The following is a 24,058-nucleotide window of genomic DNA, read 5'->3' as shown; positions in this document are numbered from 1 at the left end:
ATCTTGACGAGACAAAAAGAATTGTTCATTTTGATTTCATGGTGATTTTATTCATTAGATCATATACACATGTCCATGTGACCCAAACTCTGTTTTATCTTAAAATTGGGATTAAAATGTAAGTGATTTGACTAATCTCTCAGGCCTCCTGCGGGGAGATCAAACAGACGACTAATAAAGTGGAAGGTAAGAAAGAGATGGAGAACCTGTTCAAAAGAATCCATACTTTATCACACCGGAGCTCCAATATCCTGATCAGACAGCATCTCTGTCTGTTTGATCAACCACATAACATTAACATTATAGATTAGCCTGACTATTTTAGCAACTTTAATCCACTCCGTGTACTTTGTGGATGCCAAATGGGCGCAATTGTTTCTGAATATTGCCTATGCCAAGGCACTTTAGCTTTTAGGGGGAATTTATGGGCATTTATTGCTGAATAAGTTCCCTTGTGTGGTAGTAATACTATATAATGGATTTTAACTAATGGACATTAGATGTAGATTTAACATGTACATTTTTAAAGGTTTTATTATAGCTCTTTTATCCTGGTTGAAAAATATGAGCCCGTTAAACTGTTGTCAATAAGTCTAGCAAAAAATATAGACCTTTTACGAAAAAGCCTTGTAATCCCAATCCAGACAATATTTACTGAACACGTTATCCACTTTAATCTGCATATAATCTGCATAATCTAAGTATCATAAATGTTGCTCAATCTCGTCTGTTTTTTTTTTTTTTTTATACAGCCATTATTATTAATCATACTAACAAAAATTATAGTGAATTTAGATTCCTGGAACTGTGAGTTTAGAATTATTTCATTACTCGTGGATACAATTGGATAGGCTCCAGTTGACGGTATCCATTGACTTCGTATATATTTTTCTCCTACTATGGAAGTAAATGGGGCTCATCAACCGTTTGATTACCAACATTCTTTAAAATATATTTTGTGTTCAGCAGAAGAAAGAAAACATGAGGGTGAGTAAATGATGTAAAAATATTGATGATGATGTAATATTGAATGAAACGTCCTTGCAATTTCTTCGCGAAGCTATACGAGTATTAAACCATAATGGAAAACAAAAGGATTTTCGTTTTGTCGTCTTGATTTTTGTCAAAGAATGTAATATGAAATAGTATGAAAGAATCCAATCATCGGCTGTATCTAGCGAGCTTTCTACCTAGAAAGCATTTTTGGCCAAAATTGCTGACTAGGTAGACTCGTATTCTATATGAGTTTGAAATAAGTCTAAACTTCACTAAAACTATTCTAAGTGAGCTTTGGATAGTAGCCTATGTTATGAGTCGATCCTTCAAAGAACCGATTCTTTTTCCCGCGACGTTGGGGTTGGGAATTGAGAGTCGATTCCTCAAAGATAGTTCCGGGCGTGACACTAAGACTGTTTAATACCTTATTAACCAACTACATTATAAGAGTAGGCTACAAGTGGGATATTTTGATTCCATTTGAATCCATTTACCAAAAATATTCCTTCACTGATTCCTTCGGTGACTCTTTCTGCAGGTTACACAGTACACAGTAGGCTAAGTGGCGACCAGTGAATGTCTTTAGGAGTAGCCTATGCGAGTGAGTCTCTCAACTGGTTTAAAGTTACCATGAAATCCAAATGGACCGTTCTTATTTTTTAATGGGATATTGCAGTATTTATCTGTGCACATCATTATTTTTTAATTCAAGTGTATCTAATTAATATTTATTTGCAGTGACATCTCTTCTCTGATGACGTTTATTGACGCGAAAGCGGAAAAACGATCCAAAAATTCCCAATGGGCAAAATCGAGTCCCGCCCTACATAAAAAAAAAAAAAAAAAAAAAAGATTGTGGAACAATAACTATACAACTAACAATAGCAATAACGTTTCACTCAGATATATGTCACATTAGTCTATAGTTTCAACCTGGTAACTGTGTAGCCACACCCTAGCAACCATTAAGAGCACCCTAGCAACCGTGTGACAACATGAATAAGCCACATCTCAGCACCAGAACATCACAGAGACACAGGTTTGACTTTTGATTCGGCCAGACATCCAGTCTATTTCACCCTGGTAACTGTCTAGTCACACCCCATAAACCAGTTAAAGCATCCGTAGTAACCATATAGCAACATAAACAGTGTGATATCTTACACTGTGATGCCTCATGGGTTATCTCAGTATCACAACATTGCACAGACCTGGGAGTTAGCTTTCTAGCAATCACGCAAAAGAACTGCCTAGTGCTGAGTTTTTCCATGGCAAGCATCACTCACATTTTCTTCAGAAAATGTACATGTCTGTTTTGTATTATACTTATTATATTTGAGTTAGTAACTCAACAATAGTAGCTTAACTCTTGGAAACAGACTCGATCTGTTCCATAAACTCTGCAATCGAACAACATAACATCCTGTTTAAGCCACCTTCCATTGCACATCTCCCTTCTCTTTTCCTCCAAGACACTTTTGCGTGAAGCCCGCTCTAAGGAATGCACTAGCATTCCTGCCTCCTCGTAGACATCACATCCGGGTCACTCGGCAGTCAGCGTGTAAGCGAGCGTGCTCCTCCATCCAGTTGCGTACTGCTGCTGCAGCTCTCAGCGCAACTCCACCGCATGCAACATGGATACTACGAGCAGCGGCCAGCCGCGGAGGATCTGAGCGCGCCTCGGGACACGCCACACTGGGGCAGGGATGTGGTGCCATCCAGCAGACGCACACTGGTAGGCGAGTCGTCAATTGTCAGCGATGTCAAAGAGTCTGAAGAAGAAGAACCACTGGACGAACAAAGTCCACGAAGCGGTGCTCACCAGGAATAAAGAGGGTGAGCTGGGGTTTGACTTGAAAGGGGGCGCCGAGAATGGCAATTTCCCTTATTTTGGGGAGGTGAAGCAGGGTAAGGTGGCCGTCCAGAGCGGCAAGCTGTCCCAGGACGAGCTGCTCTTGGAGGTCAACGATACGCCGGTGGCAGGGCTCACCATCAGGGATGTGCTGGCTGTGATCAAGCACTGCAAAGACCCGTTCCGGCTGAAGTGCGTGAAGCAAGGTGAGGATAAACATATCTGCGTGAGAACGAGCGAGCGAGCGTGCGAGCGACCCCTCCGCTGTCTGGGACTGCTGTCTGTCTGCACATTATTTCAGCAGAAATCCTGTTTACACACAAAGGTGCATTTGGATACGGCGCGCGATCGGTGTGGTTATCGATTCGATTGTAGCCGCGAACGTTCCATTGTCGCTCGTGGCAACATAAGTTACAATGTAGCGGATTGTCACGTTTCAATATAAATAGAGTTTTTTTTTTTTTTTTTATCGTAAGCACCGTGGAATCAGGAGGGGGCGGAGGTTGTTCCTCCCCGATATTTTGGCCCGCGGGTCCGCCATGGGCAAACTGGGCGAATATTTGAAGGCAATTTCATTGATCTCGTAAATTGCACGGTGGCTGTGGCAAGCCTGCTTAACATTTATTCCTTAGCACTAAGTAGTAGCTATAGTTACTGGTTCTTAAATTAGTAGTATAAATGAGCAGTATTTTACTAGAACTGTTAGTTGACTAGTGAGTAATCAGTGTTGACTTAGTTAATTATTTTTAAATCTCAGTAGCAACTATTTATTAGATAGGCCGTATTCCAGTAGTGACTTGTATGCCTAATACTTATGCATACTAGTACTTATTCTTTTGTTACTACTCACTATCATAGTGACAATTAACTAGGCAATTGTCACTGGTAATTGAATTTTTTTTTTAATTCTTTGTGGATCTGTGTTTTCGAAGTACGCACTCCATTCGTTGCTGGTCGCCTTGTTCTAGTTAGTAACTATTTATTTTCGTACTAGAACTTATTCTATTAGGTTATAGCTTATTCAATTAAGTACTAGACTAGTCCTTTAATACATAAGTAAGTAGTTCTATATATATATATATAAGATATATAAATATTAGACATGAATGAATGAGGCATTTATTACTGTACACCCAAAGCGATTTACAATCATATCAGGGCATCTTTGAAATGGGACATGCAAACTAAATGAAAATTTTAAAATGTTGCCTTAGCAAATAACTTGAGTTGAAGCACTAAAATTACTAACTGGAAATAAATAAAAACTAAAACTGAGATAAAAAATCAATTAAACTTAAATAAAAATGACAAAGGCACATAACATAATTACTCAATTAAACTAAAATTTAAAAATAAAAAGCTTATTAAAGTATAAAGTATATCAATAATTGTAAAAAACAAACAAACACTGTTATACATTGAATAGACGTTAGGATGCATTCCAGTTACTAGTAACATTTTACTAGCAATATTTTCATTGATTTTCATTTCAAGTCATTCAAGTAAAAAGGCAACAGTAACTAGTGAGATTAGAAATGTTACTAATAACAGTGGGGATAAACACTAGTGTCTTAATGTCACTTATGTATTATATGTAAATATGGACTAGTAAAGTTGGAATAAATACTAGTAACATCTAGGATATTAAAGATCCTAGTCCAGTACTGTTCAGGGATGAATATTAAAATGGCTTGCCATATGGTGGCAGCTCTTAAAAAACAATGGCATTCGGTGGAGAAAAGGAGAGGGTACTTGCTGTGTAAATGGGAGGAGTGATGCTATCTTTCACACAGATGTTGACTTACAGAGATGGGATTTGAAGGCATGCATCTGTCTTTAGGCCTACAGTGCTGAGTTTTCAACAATGCTTATAGTACATTTGCAGTGTTTTTCGCTCTTGTTTGAAGCGAACTTCAGCCCCCGGGCCAGCGCTTTGGAAAGCATCCCCAGTTCCCAAGTGAAAGCAAAAAATATCTTCATGCAAGCAATAGTTGTGTCTAGGGAGATCCAGATCAGTGGACTGAGTGAGTAAATATTGACTGGCTGCTGAAGATCAGGGCTTGGGGAACTTGTCCGAAAGGCGTTTTATAGTGTGCTTATATTGTAAATGGCCGTAAGAACAGAGAGGCTAGCTGAATAAATTGATTTAATGATTGAAATCTGGTACAGTAAGGCATTTGAATGCAGGAATGGACTGGCCTGCACCATGATTTCTCATTGTAGCGGAACACTAACTAGGCTAATATACATTGCGAATATATCTAAACATACTATTCCGGTGGTGTTTTTTCTAATAGTTGTGTTATGTGATTGTCCTGCTAAGCTAAATAACGGGTATTTAAAGGGATAGGTCATCCAAAAATTAAAGTTCTGTCATCATTTACTCAACCTCAATTTGACTGAACGTTCAGTCGCTGCAATTCAATTCACACGCAACATCTCTGGGAGAAATCAAGATTAACAAAAATGCGATGCAACGCCGATAAATCCCAATTATTTATTATTGTTATTAAATTGAGTTAATTAGGCTATCTCTGGACCACACTGATGACAGTCAGAATGACAGTTGACAGATGTGAGTGTGAAAAAATGTTGTTACGACGAACAAAACGGATATATTCACCTCAGAGAAGAAGGTTCAGGGATCTTATTTTGTGTCATATTTTTGTTAATATTGATTTCTCAAAACTTGTGTGCGTTTTATGGGCGAGACAGAGTGAACTGTGGCGCTAACAGAGTCAAACGAACAAGACCAATGGCTAAGGTCAGGATTTTCGTTAAATAATACATAAAATTTCGTATCATATACCCCATAACACCCTCATTCTGTGATACTTTTTGCTGGTCGCTAGTCACTGCCGTTATATGGACGAGTGCGAGTGGGACATTTGTAAAAACAATGGTCCATAAAAGAAAGAAGGGCATATCATGGCATTAGAACAACACCAGGGTGAGTAAATAATGACTTAATTTTCATTTAAGGGTGAACTGTCCCTTTAAGACATATTAAAGTACAACAAGATACAGTAGGTAGCCTAATAGTTTGTATTATATGCGTGTGCGTCCTATCCTTTGGGATCTGATGGGCCGACTGCCACAACATATGTTATTTTTGTCTCAGTCAGTCCATCCTGCTTTGATGTGATGGAGGAGATGGTGTGTTTGTATTGGTGTGTCTTGGTGCATGTCCAAGACTAACTTTTGTGGCTTGGTGGTTACAGGGACTTTGATGCCCAACTTGTCATAATGACCCAATTCTGACAGTTATATAAATATCAAGCTAAATAGTCAACTAGGCTGCCTTCATACATCACATTTCCGCATAGCACCACCACGTTTCATTTGGAATAAAGCACGTCTATTGCCGTCTTATTTTAGAAGTCGTCTTTAATGTTTTCATTTAATCTCCTGGGCCAGATATTTGGTTTAGTGGTCTCGTAATCCTGTGCCACTACACTACTTTGCTCTCAGCGCATCGAACGATCCGGTGCTGCGACCTCCAGTTTTCCCAGACTCTTATGATGCGCTGTCAGTTTTTAAATATCAGCAATATAATCTCATTATTTTTCAGTTGTGAAGTGCAATAATTGGTTATATAACGTATTCAGTTTGCACAAATGGATTTGGAAACTGATTAACACGAACATGACTCTGAGCAGATTTCTGCAGCCTCGGGGGTTTAACTTATTTTGCTTTGAAGTGTAATTTATCCATGACAGTCATTATTCTGTCATAATGGTCGGCATTTTCCTTAGAGATGTGGGATGGATTTGGTATTTCATCTTGCATTTAGTCATTTTTAAATAAGTCATCTTCTTTCATCTGTGCTTTTCAATATTTCATAATTTGCCATCTCTTATGATCTCCCTTTCCTTTGCATCTCTAAAGAGAACACATAAGAGCGGGGTAAGATGTGTCGCCCCTTAATCTAGCAAACTGTGCATAATGTTGATCATATATTTAGAAGGAACCTGTCACCTCCAGCCAGACTGAGAGATGCACATGAGAAATGCAAAACAGTTTATGTTACCAATGAACATTATAGGATTATGTAGGTATATATGTTCAGTTGAAATCAGACAAGATATCAAGGTGTTTTTATTTTTATTAACGCTAATAATTATTAATGATGTTGCCTAGAGGACAGTTTAAGGGAAAAAAGTGGCTCATCTTACCCCACTCTCCTCTAAAATGCACAGCTGCGCATTGCCATTTGCACAAGGAAAATGTTGAACCTACGCAACTGAACCTGCGTCCCACACTTATATTTCTAAAGGCATTCGAAAATATTATTTACTTGTCTACCTCAGTCTGCTCAAATGGCAGTTTGACAGCAGTTTTTTTTTTAACTAGTGACCAATTCCATAAATTATAGTTTATATTTTGTTTAATTCTTAAAGGGACACTTCACCCATTTGCATTAAGCTTTGCATTGTTAGAAACCCAGTCATACTATTGAATGGTCGTGCAACACTCTCTCATTTTCCCCTGAGACGGGAGAAATCCGTTATTTACCTCTTACGCTTCGTCCTACAATGACGCAAAAATCGTCATTTTGCGTCATTGTAGGAGAAAGTGTAAGGGGGGGGGGGGGTTCTGTTGAGACTACAAGCACTCGTTCCTCATCTTTCCCAGGGGGCGGGACCCGCTCACGCTACAGACCTATTACAGATCAGTGGGTGGGACTTTACTCTCTGAAACTGGAAGCAATATCCTCCATCTTGTTTGAAGCTAAGCTAACAGGCGCTGTGGAGACAGATGTAAAGTTATGACAATAGCGGAGGAGAGTGCTCAATATGATATAGAAGAAGAGGATTTCGGAAGTCTGATGCTTGAATCAGGTGTTTGTGGCTACCTTTACAAGCCGCATTATAGCGAAGAGCAGCCGAGGCAGAAGACCTGCCTGCCGCGGACGAGGAGGCCGGACTGGCTCGAGTTAGGGCGAACTGGCGGCGCCGGTGATCTCACTATGCAACTACGAACCGCTACGAACACAGAGATAGAGTCCGTCTGTGGCAAAGAATTTCAACGAGGACAATTTCTCCTGGACGAAATCTCTGAATCAGACGAGGACACGGACGTTTGTGTTTTGAACTATCCTAGTTTCGCACCGCATATGTTCTGACTGAACATCCAGGTACCATGCAATAATTCACCTTTTCGAAAGAAATACAAACGAGGAGTAATGCACTAATGAGTTTGCCAACTAACTAGACATTTTGTGTGAATGTGAAATGAATTTCAAGCTCTGGTGGTAGCTAGCCTTGTAGACGGAAGAGTGATTTCTCTTATAGGCAGATATGCGCTTTCTGGATTAGTGGGAGTGGCTTGCGGAGCTGTGCAATGTGGTGCATTGTGGGAGTTGTTGTCTTTCATACAAATGCGTCCTGAAGTTATTTTTTGTCTTTTCTCGGTCACAAAGGCACCAAATTCAAAATTTCTTTTACATTTCGACTACATATATGACCCACTTTAAATAAAAAACAATGTTCAAATGGGTGAAATGCCCCTTTAAAGGAATAGTTCACCCAACATTGAAAACCTGTGATTTTCTTTCTTCAGTCAAACTCAAAAAAGAGACAGATGATGTTCACGCTGCTCCTTGCCATACAATGAAAGTAAATGGTGACAAAATGCCTGCAAAAAAAAAAAAAAAAAAAATCCATAAAAGTAGTCCAAACAACTTACGACCCAAGCGTGTTTTCGGAAATCATTCGATTACTTTTGTGTGAGACTGAAATTACAGTAGTTATTTTTTCTCATTTATGCAATTTGGCGTGTTGTGATTGGTTACAAAACAAACAAGAACCAATTGCGTGCAATACGGAAACATGGTGTTGCCGTCATATTTCTATGGTTTGTTAATGGTTTGTCATGATTTGGCTTTTATTGTATGGATAGGAGCAGTGTGAACAATCTGCTAAACATCTCTTTTTGTGTTCAACAGAAGAAGGAACATCATCGGCATGAGGATGAGTGTAAATGATGAAATAATTTCAATCTTGTGTGATCTATCCCTTTAACACAAAGAGCTGTTTTAAAATATCTGCCATAATGCCATTTGTCCTCCTCGTTGTAACAACACTACATATTTATTAGATGCGGTCTGTCTTTTGGCTGGTTGCAAATCTGGAAACAATTCCCTAAGAGAGCTGTGAATGTTCTTTAGGCTTTTTGCACATTATGCAATGTAACATTCCAGCTATTTTGGCAATTTGGTCTAGACCTAAAGGATGAAACGCACCTTTCGGGCACCGCGTCCGATTAATCATGAAAACGGAAAAGTCTCCATAAAGCCACTAGCAGCACAGAGCATTATATTCTGCAGTCTTCCACTCACTAAGCAAGTGGAGCACAAGTGCCACCTAATTTGTAAAGCAGATCCATCTGGAATCCCTCTAGGCTGCTATTTGGGATTATGATGGTTTTTAATGTGCTTACCGGAGTGACTGATTGCAATCAACCGGACAGAACTGCATGGTTCCCGTCAGACAGAATGATATACTTAATGCTGATGTTGTGATTGCCATTTTGAAGTGGGTACACCGTCGACCAATCAGGGCACAGAAGCGCCTTTGATCCATTATTAAGTCACGACTACAAGCGCACGAGATGTCAAAGACAGCCGTTTTGAATGTTAACATGACAAACGCGGGAGCCGGAGAGTGTGCAAGCAAGATTTTCATTTTTATGAAACTGTTTCTCAAACTGGCTGCCTTACTTTGATTATCCGCATGAGAAAAACATATTTAGTAAATAATTAATCATGATATGGGTTCTTATCCTTTAGATCTGTGCATAAAAACACTTGGCCATCTGTCATGAAGTGAACGGTACTGCAGTTAATTTCGGCTCTGTGCTTTCTACACTGCAGGGAACAGAGAGCTCGCTTTGCCGGATAGACTTATAAAAGAGCGGATTTAATTTTCTTTAATGCACAAGTTTCTCATTCTCTATTCTTTCTTCTGTTGTGTTTATTACCTTGAGATGCACACATTATTACCAAGCGCATGCAGTTTTGTTGATCCATTTTACAGTAATACAGAATGCAGGCCAAGGACTGTTTCACTTTTAATATTGTAACAAAAATGCTGATGTTACTTCAGCATCCTGTATATGGCCTTCAGTAATTTGCATCACGGAGGGTCAATGATGTGTCATTTTGGACAACTTGTTTAAAGGTTTTGAAAAATTTGTGCCATTGTCAACAAGAAGCATAAGTTTAATGATTTTTTTTTAATGTGGTATAACCGTCAAATGAGTTTTTTGCTTACAGTTTGAATGCATTTGAGTGTATCTTAATCATTATTTTCAAAAATATTTTTAAATATAGTTTTCGTTATAAAAATATTCTTTTACAAATATCATGAATAAATTATTTCATAAATCTTATAAAAATATAATTTGGGATTGGTGTAATTGGGATTGGGATTGGTATAAAATATAAAATATTTTTTTGGTGGGAGTTGTCTCACCACATGACATGTTACAATCTGAACTAACTTTGACTTGTTAAAAAAGGTGAAAATGTTCGTTGGATTTGGCTGACAATTCTTTACCCCAAATATTAATAAGCAGTAAAAAAAAAAAAAAATTTTTTTATATAATATATATAAACATTTTAATTTAGAAATTAAGAACATGCTCATTCGTGCTAATTTAAGTTTTTTTTTTATAAATTAGTTGATCCAGACAAACAAAAAAAACTTCATAATATTGTAATGTCTGAATCAGCCATAAGCACTTTGAATCTAATAATCAAATAAAATCTGTGCTTTCAAATTAGAAATATTCTTAGTCAAGAGAGTCCACACAGCTGTGTGTTTTATCACAGAATTAGCTTCAGTATCTAAAATACAGCGTCTGCAAAATAAATAATATCCACGGCCTACTATAAATGCTAGACTTTTGAAATCAGCTTTAATTTTAGCATACCGTGTAGCGCTGTATAAAAGCGTATCACTGTAATACATTGTGTATGAACTGTTTGCATTCGATGTTTGCTCTGCAGCCCACAGTTTCCGTATTCTTGCTGTGGAGAACATGAAGATGAACAAAATGTTTGTTTTGGGATTAGAGATGCATAGGCAAATTAAAGAGGTGTAGACTGCTTGTGTTGAATTACTCAACAGCGGGATACAAAACAAAGACGGTGCTTTAAGAGCCTAGAGTCATAGAGGCTGGCAGAGAAAGGTCTTTTTGTGCAGTAATCACTATGTGGCTGTAGGCTTTAATGTCTTGTTCAATGCCCCAGAGCGTGTGCTTTGTCACAGAGATCCAGAATTGACCCCCAGAGCATATGTATTTACTTGAAATTCAAACTGTTGTTGTTTTTGTCTTTGGTTATGTTGGATGGGATTGAGGTAGAAAATGCATTCAGTTATAGGTCAGTTCATTTCCAAATTTAGTCATTTAAAGGGACACTGTGTAACTTTTATTTATTCAAAATGAACAAAATTTAAATAACGAGTCATCAGACATCATCAAACCTTCTTCTAATGGTAAACCTATTACAAGCGTTTAGACCGGGCGGAATGATTTGGCGTAAGAGAGCAGACGTTGTTGCGTGAATGGGTGTTGAAGATTAATATTTTGCAACTAAAGTGGTAAATTATGTTTCTTTGCACAAACAAAGCACTCACGTCGCTTCATAAAACCACTGGAGTCACATGGATTACTTTTAAGATGTCTTTTCTACTTTTCTGGGGCTTGAAAGTGGTAGTTGTGTAGGCTGTCAATGGAGGGACAGAAAGATTTCATCAGATTTCATCAAAAAGATCTTCATTTGTGTTCCGAAGATGAACGAAAGTAGCCTGGCAAGCCAGACCTACATCAAGATGTTAGGTCTGGCAACTCACCATTGGCACGGCTCAATAAACGGTTGTCTTTCAAATTCCCTCTGCACGCAATAGGATAGCGCTACAACCAACCAGAGCGTTTCCCCACCAGCGGAGCTAGTAGATTAAACTTTTGCCGTATCTGGTCGGCAAAACTACGATCACATCTTTTTTAAGAATGACTTAAGTGCCGTTCTTTGTTCTTTTCTCAAAGAAGAGCTTAAAGGGATAGTTCACTATGAAATAAATTTTTGATATGTTTTAGCTTACCTCAAGGGCATCCAAGATGTAGGTGTCTTTGTTTCCGCAGTAGTTTCAATTTTGATATTTTTAGGTCAAACCGTTCTTGTCTGTCAGTCATATAATGCAGGTCTATGGTCACTGTCTCAAAACACAAGCACAGAGTCCAAATTAAAACAATTCCCCATCGTCCAAATTAAACAATTCCCCATCATAAGTACACATTGATGGCCTAAGACACGAAACGAGCGGTTTGTGTGAGAAAACGAACAGTATTTATATCGTTGTTATCTCTTGAAAACAGCACACGTCCAAATGATCTGACGGCGCGGGCGGGTATAGATATATACATAGATGTCGCCTTGGCTACGGTTTCGTTCCAATGAACTGCAGTAGCCAAGGCGACATCTATGTATATATCTATATCCGCCCGCGCCGTCAGATCATTTGGACGTGTGCTGTTTTCAAGAGATAACAACGATATAAATACTGTTCGTTTTCTCACACAAACCGCTCGTTTCGTGTCTAAGGCCATCAATGTGTACTTATGATGGGGAATTGTTTCATTTGGACGTGGGGAATTGTTTTAATTTGGACTCTGTGCTTGTGTTTTGAGACAGTGACCATCGACCTGCATTATATGACTGACAGACAAGAACGGTTTGACCTAAAAATATCAAAATTGAAACTACTGCGGAAACAAAGACACCTACATCTTGGATGCCCTTGAGGTAAGCTAAAACATATCAAAAATTAATTTCAAAGTGAACTATCCCTTTAACTGCAAGTCCTCCAGAGTCGATGCCGATTCGAAAGACCGCTGTTCGAGTGGCAGGGAATTCACGCGGAACCGTCACAACTCTATCGTCATTATGTTAAGCCCACCCACCGACTCTATACACGATTTGATTGGCCTGACTAGAGTTTGGTTTTTCCAGCTCGAAAGTCAACGGAGAGTTGCTAGACTACCCTGGATGCAAAATAAATGTTGCTGCCGCTAGGGTGCGACTAGATTTCTAGGGTTAGAACGAAAGTCTTTCGGGTTTGGAACGACATGAGGGTGAGTAATTACTGACAGAATTTTCACTTTTGGGTGAATTAACCCTTTAACTTGTATTAAACTCGACACCAAAGTATCTATTTTACACCTCACCAGTGAAAGATAGACGGACAGATAGATCATGTTACACAGACACTATATACACAGTAAGAATACACCATAAACTAGAGATGCTTTGGGAGAAGGGAGAATTGTGTCAATGGCTTGAAATTAGGCCAGTAGTGTTGGTCATAGAGAAGTCACATATTGCAACATGCAAATTCAAGATGTTTTTAGAGGAAAAATAACTGACCTTCCTCCGGCAGATGGTGGGAGATCGCGGCACCATTTAGGTGGGACATGGTCCAAGATGATTCTGCATGACAAAGACGCATATTTGACATGACATCATTGCCTTTAAATTCTGGGTCTGATTTTATGCTTCAGTGGCCAGATATCTGAGCAATGCTTGACAAACAAAAGCGGTGAGCTATGGCATATCATCTACCAAGCAAAAATCGCTTCTAAGCTGTAATACTTTTGTTTTGTTCAAATCCCTAAACCAAAAGTATGAGCATCAGGAATCGACACTAATAATGTCATTTACTTTCTAAAAATGGGTTGGTTGCCATAGTTCCTGTCCTTTTTGGTAACTCTATTTTAACCACTTAAAGTTCCAGGTCCAATTTCTCATTGTAATTTTAGGAATGGAAACCTTGAAGTGACGCACAAAGATTCAATTTCTATATTTAGATTAATCAACCTGAGCTCATCAAGATCTTTTGTAGAGTCAGTGGAAAGGAAAAGGCTCATTCGTTTGCAAAAAGACTTTACCATTTATGGGATACAGATATCATAGACATTTTCTCCTCACTTTTACATGATACACTTTTCAAGATGACATAAATGAAATCATCCTGTTGTGTCTGTTTCTGGAGTACTAAAACTGAAGGTCGCTTGCTTGCCTTAGTCAACAGAACCCACCCCTGATTCAATATGATTTCTTGATTCCTATGGTAAATATGATTTGGGTCCCTCATTCAATTAAATGTTTTTTAGATGACGACAGTAAGTGGTTTCTGAGAAATGCTGTTGAAAATTTAAATCAACACTTACACTATTTTGTGAATATTTTCTAGATGTCTGTTCTGTGTGTGTGCTGAAAAATGTATGTGTAAAACAAAGGGGATCGGACTGAGTGCAGTCTGGACATGGGGCGTTGATGCGTGTCGATCCGCCCACTCCCATTTTCATTGGTTTTTACAGCAGAGCTTATTGGTGTAGACGCTTGAGACATGAGCATGCAATTTCCTTTATGTATGGCTTTATGAATGATCTATGCTGTTTGGCCATTCTACAGAAATTTTAGCGCTAGGCTAACCATAGCGAATTCAGATAGGATTAAGTGGCATATTTTTTGTTGAACTTAAGACTAATTAGTTAGATGAAGTTACTGTACAAACAAACTCTTGGTGATGGGATCTCCAGGTTCTTCATGCATAACAGAGCTGTGCAATATGTGCTGCTCGCATATTAATTTGTGGCTGCGATATATAGACCTATATCAAGAGTTTTGTGATGCCTAAATTCACTTAGCTTGTTGGTTCCAGCTTTATACATTTAAAAATGTTTGTCAAATTATTAAAATTAACCATTAAATGTAATGTAATCTTTAGCAAATCTCAAAATAAAAAAATGTCATACTGTACATTACAATGTTGTGATGCCTAGATTTACTTGTAGTATTTAAAACGTCTTTCTAATGTAACCCCCGTTCCTTAAAGGATGGAACGAAGATGTTATGTCGGACTGGCATCATGGGGTCTCGCCTGGAAGCCCAATCACCTCCAAGTGGTAGCAAAATGAGCCAATGGACATTGGCCAGTGAGATTTGCATGCCGAGTCTCACCTACCCATACATACGGGTATAAATATGACCTGCATTACTCACTTCATTCATGTTTTGCTGAGGAGCTGAGACAGGGATCCCACCCAGTGGTTCAGGGCTGTGGCAGGGGGGTACGTAACGTCTCCGTTCCCTCCTTCAGGGACAGGTCGTAGGTCGTAACCTACCAGCGCCCCAAGTAAGGACTTACTGTGGGTACGATTTATTGTGACATTTCACTGGGAAGAGTGTTACGGATCTCAATTCTCATTGTTTTCCAGCCATGACCAGTGTTGTTAACGCTGGGGAAGCGTGCCCAATCCCAAAGTGCTGTGCCATCCAGTTCTGAAGTGGTCTCATATGCATCAATCCAATCAAATTCTTTTTTTATTATTGGTTATGTAGTTCATAAGCTTTTAGTTTGCTGGTGCCAGCACTTTATACTCTTCAAATTGTTGTATATTGCCATGTCATCACATAAACATAATTGTGCTGCCTTTGGGTTGTTAGAGTTAGAGGTGTGAGTGATTTTGTAATGTGAATCATCGTCACAGGACAAACAAAGTGAGTCAGATGGAGATATCAGAACCATAATTAGCAGTCCTCTCTTTTCTTTATTTAACAAAGGGAAGAGATTGATAGCTGCGGTTATGCGTTTTGGATTTACGCCTAGTTGTAAATGTAGATTGTTTGAGTCAAAAAGACAGAAGGGTGTCATGCCTTATGTAGAGTTCAAATGCAGGTGTCTGGGCCATTTTTCTTTACGTTTGCTGATTGTAGGCTTTCAAGGGTCGATGCCAGAGCACACAAAGTGAGGGGGCATGTGCAATTGTTGGGGGGGGTTCCCCCTCGGGGAAGAACAGCAATGGCAGTGGTAGGCAATGATTTCTTTCATATTAAAAAATAATATTACCAATACCGATTTTAATCAACGAAAAAGAAAAATTTCATTTATGAAAAATAACTGCACCTGTTTCTGAATATTGATTGATATAAATAGTGTAGACTACTTGGATAAAGCAATAGTCATGAAAATTGTAAATAAAATAGTTTTATGTATACAATTTAATAATATATAGTTTTATATATAAGTGGGGTGTGACATATATCCAGTGTTGACAGCTCTGATAGTCTACTGGAAGCACTGTAGTTTTGCTGTACTAAAAATATGAAAAGTAAAATACTCAAATAACATTTTAAGTTACATCTGTTTTAGAACAAAAAAAAAAAAAACAGTAATTGATGTCATAAATACACAAGCCTGTTTTTGTTTTGATTGTCAGAATCTATCGTACGTGACGAATCCGAGTGCATAGAGAGCAAAAAGAGCCAGATTCAAACCCATGTCGCCCACTTAATATGCCAGGCTACTAGGCCACATCTCCAATGGTCCAGCTTTCTAAAATGAAATAAACAGAGGTAAGGAGCACAGTGATTGGATATCTCTGCCTCTGAAGAAAGAAACAAAGAGTTGAGAGAGGAATATTGTGTGTTTGTATCTACTCAAAGGAGATGTAGAATCTGACCTCTCGTAGGAGTCGGTGGTAGCGAATGGGAGATATTGATTCTTGGCTGGCATCACACGTGGTTTCTCTCTCTGTGTCCAGAGCTGTTTCACGGCTCTCCGCTTTAGTCTATTTGAGCCGAAGGCCTCTAGCACCCAAAAACTTTCCAATGGAGGAAAACTTTCAGGCGATCGATCCTCTGCTCAGCTGTCCTCAGCGAGGGCAGTGGTGTCAGCTGTGATTATGCTGTCAAAAAGAAACCGCTGAAACTCATTGGAATGTTTTATTAACCTCCTCTCTAGTGAAAACAAATCAATATGGTGACATATTCCCACCTTATCAGAGAATATTAACCATATCGTACGGAAGATATTGTGGGTCAGACCTGTGGAAGCCTGTTTCCACCTCTGTGACTTTACCTCTCACAATAGCCGCGTTTCCACTGTCGGGCCAGGGCCGGGCCATGCTAGTGCGTGCCAGGGCCAGTCGCGTTTCCACTGTCACTTCCGGGGCTTGATCGGGGCTTACTCGGGGCCAACGGCCGTCGAATACCTTGGGCCAAAGTGGGCCAGCTCGGGATAGAGGAGTGGTTACGAACAGAGGCGGAGTTCACCTGAGTCGGGAGACGGCAGCGCCGGATGATTCTGTCAGCATTAAAGACTTTTAAAATGATTTAACTCGCGTTCATGTTTGAATGCCTTCTGTTTGTGATGCAACTATGCGCGCTAACCATTACCATAGTAAACGCTTGAAGATACGCATAGTAAAAAACATAGTGAAGGCTTGAAGAAATCAGACCAATCATAAAGGCTATCACAGTCATGTTTTTATTTTATCTGTCAGTGGCAGGCCTACGTCTCGTCTCTTTATACCGGACTATCATAAAATAAAGCAACTTTTTTTTCGGGAGCTTCCTCTGTTTCTCTGACTGAAAATATCTGTATGGGAGTCGAGAGAGTGCTAAAGTTCCTCAGGTCGTATTTTTGGTGGCATATATTTGTAGAAATGATCATTCTTTCTAAATGTGATGTAAATATGTCCTGTAACTACCAGATAAACAGAAACAGACGCGACTGAAGAAGTAAGTGTGTCCTCTTTCTTTTGTGAAATAGACCTAACGGTAATTTATTTCTGAGTGACTAATGTGCAGTTTTGACATAAATTAATTCATTATGATCAATGTATCACTTTTTATTGTAAACCTGTGGTAAAACATCGATGCTTGGTTTTTTAAATATTCAAGTAAACAACAAAAATGCCAGCAAACGGACGCTTTTCATGTTTGTTTTCAACGCTGTTTCCAGTGATTTCTGATTAGTTTTCTGATAAAACTTCCATTTGTTGGTGAAATGATGGGTTAGTGTGACGTTGTTCCAGAGAGGCGTGTTACGGGCGTGTTTTAGTGAAGCGCTGTGGAGCTTCTGGCCCGACAGTGGAAACGCAGGCCCGGTGCTATTAGCCCGAGGCTATTAGCCCGGCACGGCCCGTTTAAAGCCCTGGCTCGCACTGGCCCGACAGTGCAAGAAGCAAAGCAATTCCAACATCTCAGATATTGTTGTTACAAAATTACAAGAAACTAAATCATAATTACGAGATATAGTCACAATGATCTCTCACCATTCCTGATTTCTAACACACATAGCATTCGGCGTGATCTTGCGGCTGTCAGAGAAGAAATGAAAACTGCCGCTCTCCTTGTTTTTCCGTCGTCTCCAGTCTTGTTCATATGTAAATTGCGTGAGCTCATTTTGTCCATTAGATCGAATGATCTGAAAAAAGCCCATACATTTACCCGCCCATAGACCCTCCCCTCGAAGAAATCAGGACAGAAGTGGTTGAAAGTGGACAAAAGAGTAAACGGGAATGTGTCTCCCTCGTCTACTTGTGATCCGATTGACCAAAACTCATCTTAATACCAGGTGTAAACATGGCCCAAGTCGGCATTGGGACATTAAATCTCAAATGTGACTATATCTAATAACCTTATATCTCAGAATGTGACTTTATGGAGACCATAATTTCACCAAATACAACATGTTCCTGGATCAACATCTTTGTTGATCCTGAAACAACATTCCAATCAACCAATCAGATTTGAGGGACAAGTTTACAGTTTAAGTCAAGATTAAGCTAGGTTAGGGATAGGAATAATTTCACACAGAAATGTTGTTCCAAGATCAACAAAATATGTTGATAAAGGAACATGTGGTTTTACCGTAACGGTATATCTCAGTGTGACCAAATCTTCTAATTTTGACTTTATATATTTATATCTATATCTCACAATTGAGTTCTTCCCATAGTAATTGTGTGACTTCGTATCTCAAAATGTGACTTTTAAAAACCGAAACGGGCCTCTTTAGATAGTCAGTCTAAACCCGACCATGTCCCGTCTCATCCCTGTGCCTGTTTATTTATGTACGTGTGTCTTTGAATTTATCGACTGGTTAATAAACAAGCATCTGTCATCACTTGTGGAGAAGTGGCTGAGAGATGACACAAAGCAGCGTCCTCTGGGATTGAGAGAAAAGTGAGAGCGTGAGAAAGAAAGAGTGTTTTTAACAGCTGTCCGACTCTCTCTCACCCTCACGTCATGCCTTTGCCCATTGTGTCATCCATCGTGCTGACAAATGAAGCGACCGCGTTCTCTCATGAGTCAAAGGTTTGTCCTCCTCCACAAAATCTCAGCTGTGACCTCAGACTCTCTCCTTGTAATATTGACTGAGTCATGAAGATGTATTCTCAGCAGATATGCCTCTTTTTCACAGGCCGAGCAACAAGATAAGTGATCCGAGATCAGTTGAAACACCTCCAGTGCATTCCTCAACCCAATTTCAGCACTTAATAATTTTCTCCGCAGCCGTTGCGTGCAGATTTTTCTCATACCATCTTGGATGCTGCTGTTTGTTTTTTTCATTCACCCACACGAATTTCATTTCTAAAGGGTTATACCAAGGTCACTTCTGCTGCTTCACTGTAACTATGGGTTATTGTTACTCCTGTCTGCTGTATAATTTTCATCCTCGCATTCCAAACAATCAGAATGTCGATCTTCTCAACGACCAGAATATATTTAAAACAAACTCATCAAATCTTTCCGAACAGAATGTTGATCTCATGATGTTCTCCAGTGTGTAAGACTATAGTGAGCTTGCCAGCCTATCACTTTTGCCATTTCAGATGTGCCATTTTTAAAGAATAATGTAGTATAAAATGTTCATACCTAAAAAGTAAATAGTTTGCAAATGCTATTTTTGTCTTTTTAAAATAGGAAATGTAACCTTTTTAATTAACCTTATTTAGTTACGTTACATTAATAAGTAATACAATACTTTTTTGAGAGAGTAATTGGTACAGTAATCTAATTAATCTGTTGAAGATGTAATTAGCAGCTTAATTAATTAAAACATTTTTTTTTAGAGTAACTTACCCAACACTGTTTACTACTTGCCATTGCTAGTCATCTAGCTAGTAAGTGTTTATTGCTACCATTTAAAAAGAGAGCATTTTATTGAAAAAAGTATATGCCTGTATGTAAAAGACGAGTGAAATAACACTTAAGAGATAGTAAAATAATAAATATTATTAAAATTAAATAATTGTTGTAATATTTGCTAAAAGTTTGTCAATTTATTGTACATTAGCAAATACAGTCCAGCGTCCAGTAAAATTAATCTATTGATTTTTTTATACTTCTAATGAATTGATATATATATATATATAAATATATAAATATATATATATATATATATATATATATATAAATAAAAATAAAAAAAAAATATATATATATTAATATATATAAATAAATATAAATATATAAATATATATATATGTGTGTTTATTTATATATTTTATATATTTATATATATATATAAATAAATAAATAAATAGATGAAAATATATATTAATATATATAAATAAATAAATATATATATATATATATATATATATATATATATATATATATACAGTATATGTTTTTATATATTTATTTATTTATATATATATATATATATATATATATATATATATATATATATATATATATATATATATATAATAAAAAAAAAAAAGTTGGACCTTCTAAATATGCCTTAAAAATCACCAAATATGTATTTTAGATTTGATGGGGTCTTTAAAATGTCTTAAGATTCAGTGTGACTCCAGGGGCCTATACCATGAAGCCGGTTTAGGTGGCTAGCCAGGTATGTTTCAGTTTAGTTTGCGCCAACCCTGGGTTTTAGGCACCATGAAAGTGGTTTAGCTTTTAGCAGTGTTCATCGCCAGAGTAACGTAAAGGAGAACTCCGGTCAATTTTAACATTTGAGCTAATTTTTTGTCAATTTGGAGTGCTGTCAGTACAGAGAACAACGGCAAAAATCGGTGTTGCCTACACCGTGTTATCCTCTTTTTAAAATTTGCACCCTGTTGACTTCAATGGGGCAATATTTAAACCTGCTTTTAGGCTCTTAACATCCTTGATGTGTCATTACAAGTGCACAGTGCGCAAATACCTGTATTTAGTTACCTATGATCACGCGCGTGAACTCGGCAATCGACTACTTTGGACTTCGACTGAAAACAGGATGTAAATACAGGTATGTGCGCTGGCTTAAATAACATCATTTTTATTCATTTCTTTCACATCTACTGCAGTCAGATTCACTCGTGTTCACTCTGAAGGAATCACTCACATGACCTGTGCACTTGTAATGACACATCAAGGATGTTAAGAGCCTAAAAGCAGGTTTAAATATTGCCCCATTGAAGTCAACAGGGTGCAAATTTTAAAAAGAGGATAACTCGGTGTAGGCAACACTGATTTTTGTCGTTGTTCTCTGTACTGACAGCACTCCAAATGTACAAAAAAATGAGCTCAATGTTAAAAGTGACCGGAGTTCTCCTTTAAGCTCCACGGCTAACCTGGTCTGGGGCAGGTTACGCTCCAGGTAAGAGGTTGCAAACCAAACTTGGACCAATCAGCTGTGAGCAAAGTGACACATGTCTGATGCGATAAAGTCACTCCACCTGTTTCTACTCCAAATGAAAGGTCACACATTGCAAATGATTTTTTAAAGACAAAATTGTCTGGCTTTAAGCAATGCTTATTTAGAATAATAATTTGGTATGATTTAGATATTATTTCATTATTAATCGATCACACATGTACAATTTTAGTTTATCAATTATTATTACGCACAGTTTAAATGAATAAATATATGAAGGCAATATAAATACACTTTAGATAACTATAATATGATAGCTATAATATGACAAGTCTACATGTGAGCTTAAATGTTCAATTCTCTCTATACCTTTATCAAATGTATAAACTAACTTCACAACTTTTACTTGCACTGATATAGTAAGACCTTTTCTTTTAGTTGTTGTGTTTCATAAACCACTATTTTCTTCTTGCTGTGTAAATTTGTTTAAATTCTTAATATTTTTCAATCTCGTAATATTCTGCAGAAGAGAGAAGTGAATCGCGCTCCGAGAAATGAAATTGCAGTTTCACTCTTTCTCAGCATGTGATTGGCTGTTCGCTACTGATGTCACACCTAAACTCAGGATCAAAGCCTGAGTTGACAGAGAAAGTTGATGATCAGCATCATGGTACTAACAAAGCCTGGTTGGATTGGTTTGGTTTTGGTGAATGAGTTACAGCTCGCCAGCACCCACTCCACAAATGCAGCAATATTACCCCAGGGACCTTCTCCGGACGACTGCGCTCTGCACGCGGTGTTCAAGCGCACATGGTAGAAAGTGCAGAGGCAGTGGTCCGGGTAGTGAGTCAAATGGGCAACTTCCAAAAAGATCCTTGTGTGGTCCTCTAAGGTTAGTTCCCCCTGCTCAAAACATAGGAGGACAGCGGGGATATCCATAATAACAAATAAAAAAAATATGGAAAACAAATATCACTAAACTTGCACTTTTTTTTGCGGTCGGTGATTCTGTCACGCTGCTAACAAGGCAGGTGACAAGAGAGAATATGAAGATGAAGATAATCCAAATAAGTGATATTTATTCCAGGAAGACAAAAAGTACTCAGGGTAACACATACAATCACAGACCGTGGATTGAACCGAACAGGGAGACTTTATAAGGGAACTAATGAGGGAGAACGTAATCAGGGAGAACAGAAACAGGTGTGAATGGTAACTAATCAAGAAACACAATGAGGGCAAATGAACTGAACAAGACAAACTAAATGAAGACATAACTGTTACACACACACACACACACACACACACACACACACACATATATATTTATATATATTTATATGAAGAGTTCAGATGCAAAAGCCTCTAACTGCCATCTGAAATTTTCTTCTAGAATGGTCATTTTTATCAAGCTCGCATATTTAAGGTCAGTAATTTCACTTAAATGACAATTAATAGGTCATTTTCATTGCCATTTAAGTGAAATTACTGAATATTACTTAAATATACGAGCTTGATAAAAATGATCATTCTAGAAGAAAATTTCAGATGGCACTTAGAGGCTTTTGCATCTGAACTCTTCATATATGTGTGTATATGTGTGTGTATAATATATATATATATATACACGCATATATTATGTAAACAAAAACTTTTATGTTAGATGTGATTAATCGCGATTAAACTTTTTGACAGTTCTAATATATATAATATTAATCACATTAATCACAGATATTAATCACATCCAAAATGTGTTTACATAATATATGTGTGTGTACTGTGTATAATTATTTTGTACATATAAATACACACATATGCATGTATATATTTAAGAAAAATGTGTTATTTATATATGAAATATTTATATATAATATAAATGATGTATAAATATATATACATGCACATTTTTCTTAAATGTATGCATGCATATGTGTGTATTTATATGTACAAAATAATTATACACCGTACACACACATATTATGTAAACACAAATTTTATTTTTGCATAAAATTATATATAATATAATATATATATATATAACTAATATATATATGAAGAGTTCAGATGCAAAAGCCTCTAAGTGCCATCTGAAATTTTCTTCTAGAATGATCATTTTTATCAAGCTCGTATATTTAAGTTCAATAATTTCAATTAAATGGCAATGCAAATGACCTATTAATTGTCATTTAAGTGAAATTACTTAACTTAAATATACAAGCTTTATAAAAATGATCATTCTAGAAGAAAATTTCAGATGGCACTTAGAGGCTATAGTGTGTATATATATATATATATATGTATATATGTGTATGTATGTATGTATGTATGTATATGTGTGTATATGTATATATGTGTATGTATGTATATATGTATATGTGTATGTATGTATGTATGTGTGTGTGTGTGTATATATATATATATATATGCACTACATATAAATATATGATGTTTTAATATAATGATTCATGTCAAATATATTATTTTAGTGTAATTAAATATATTATCTTAATATAACTCCTTAACATGTGTTACTTTGTAGGCAAAGTGTATAATTGACCTATTTAGGGTAATGCTATTGTGAGACCCCGACATAAGTCATCTTTAATTAGACTATTAATTTCCAGCTAGACTTGGCTGGTCATTGTGCTCTCAGAGTGCGCGCTGCTACTTGCCGTCTTCACTCTTGACACTGATGTGTTCACAAGGTCAACAAGTTCACACGATGCCAACTAGCAGGAAGCATCTGGTGTGAACA

At 37.5% G+C, this 24,058-nt stretch overlaps 1 protein-coding gene across 1 annotated transcript in view; it reads left to right on the top strand.

The window, feature by feature from the left end:
* Positions 1-708: 708 nt before the first annotated feature.
* The window catches only part of magi2b (membrane associated guanylate kinase, WW and PDZ domain containing 2b), a gene marked incomplete at its 3' end in the record, with an annotated part of 85,795 nt that continues 62,445 nt past the window's right edge, over positions 709-24,058 (top strand). Inside the window, exon 1 of the mRNA XM_084397647.1 lies at positions 709-3,054. Coding sequence (XP_084253773.1) covers positions 2,757-3,054 — 298 coding nt within the window. The 5' untranslated portion in view covers positions 709-2,756. The remainder of the gene's footprint in view (positions 3,055-24,058) is intronic.

The sequence above is a fragment of the Rutilus rutilus genome (genome assembly GCF_951802725.1).
Source record: "Rutilus rutilus genome assembly, chromosome: 23".
In the NCBI taxonomy this organism is placed as follows: Eukaryota; Metazoa; Chordata; class Actinopteri; order Cypriniformes; family Leuciscidae; genus Rutilus; species Rutilus rutilus.
This window is presented reverse-complemented; position numbering and strand designations above follow the sequence as displayed.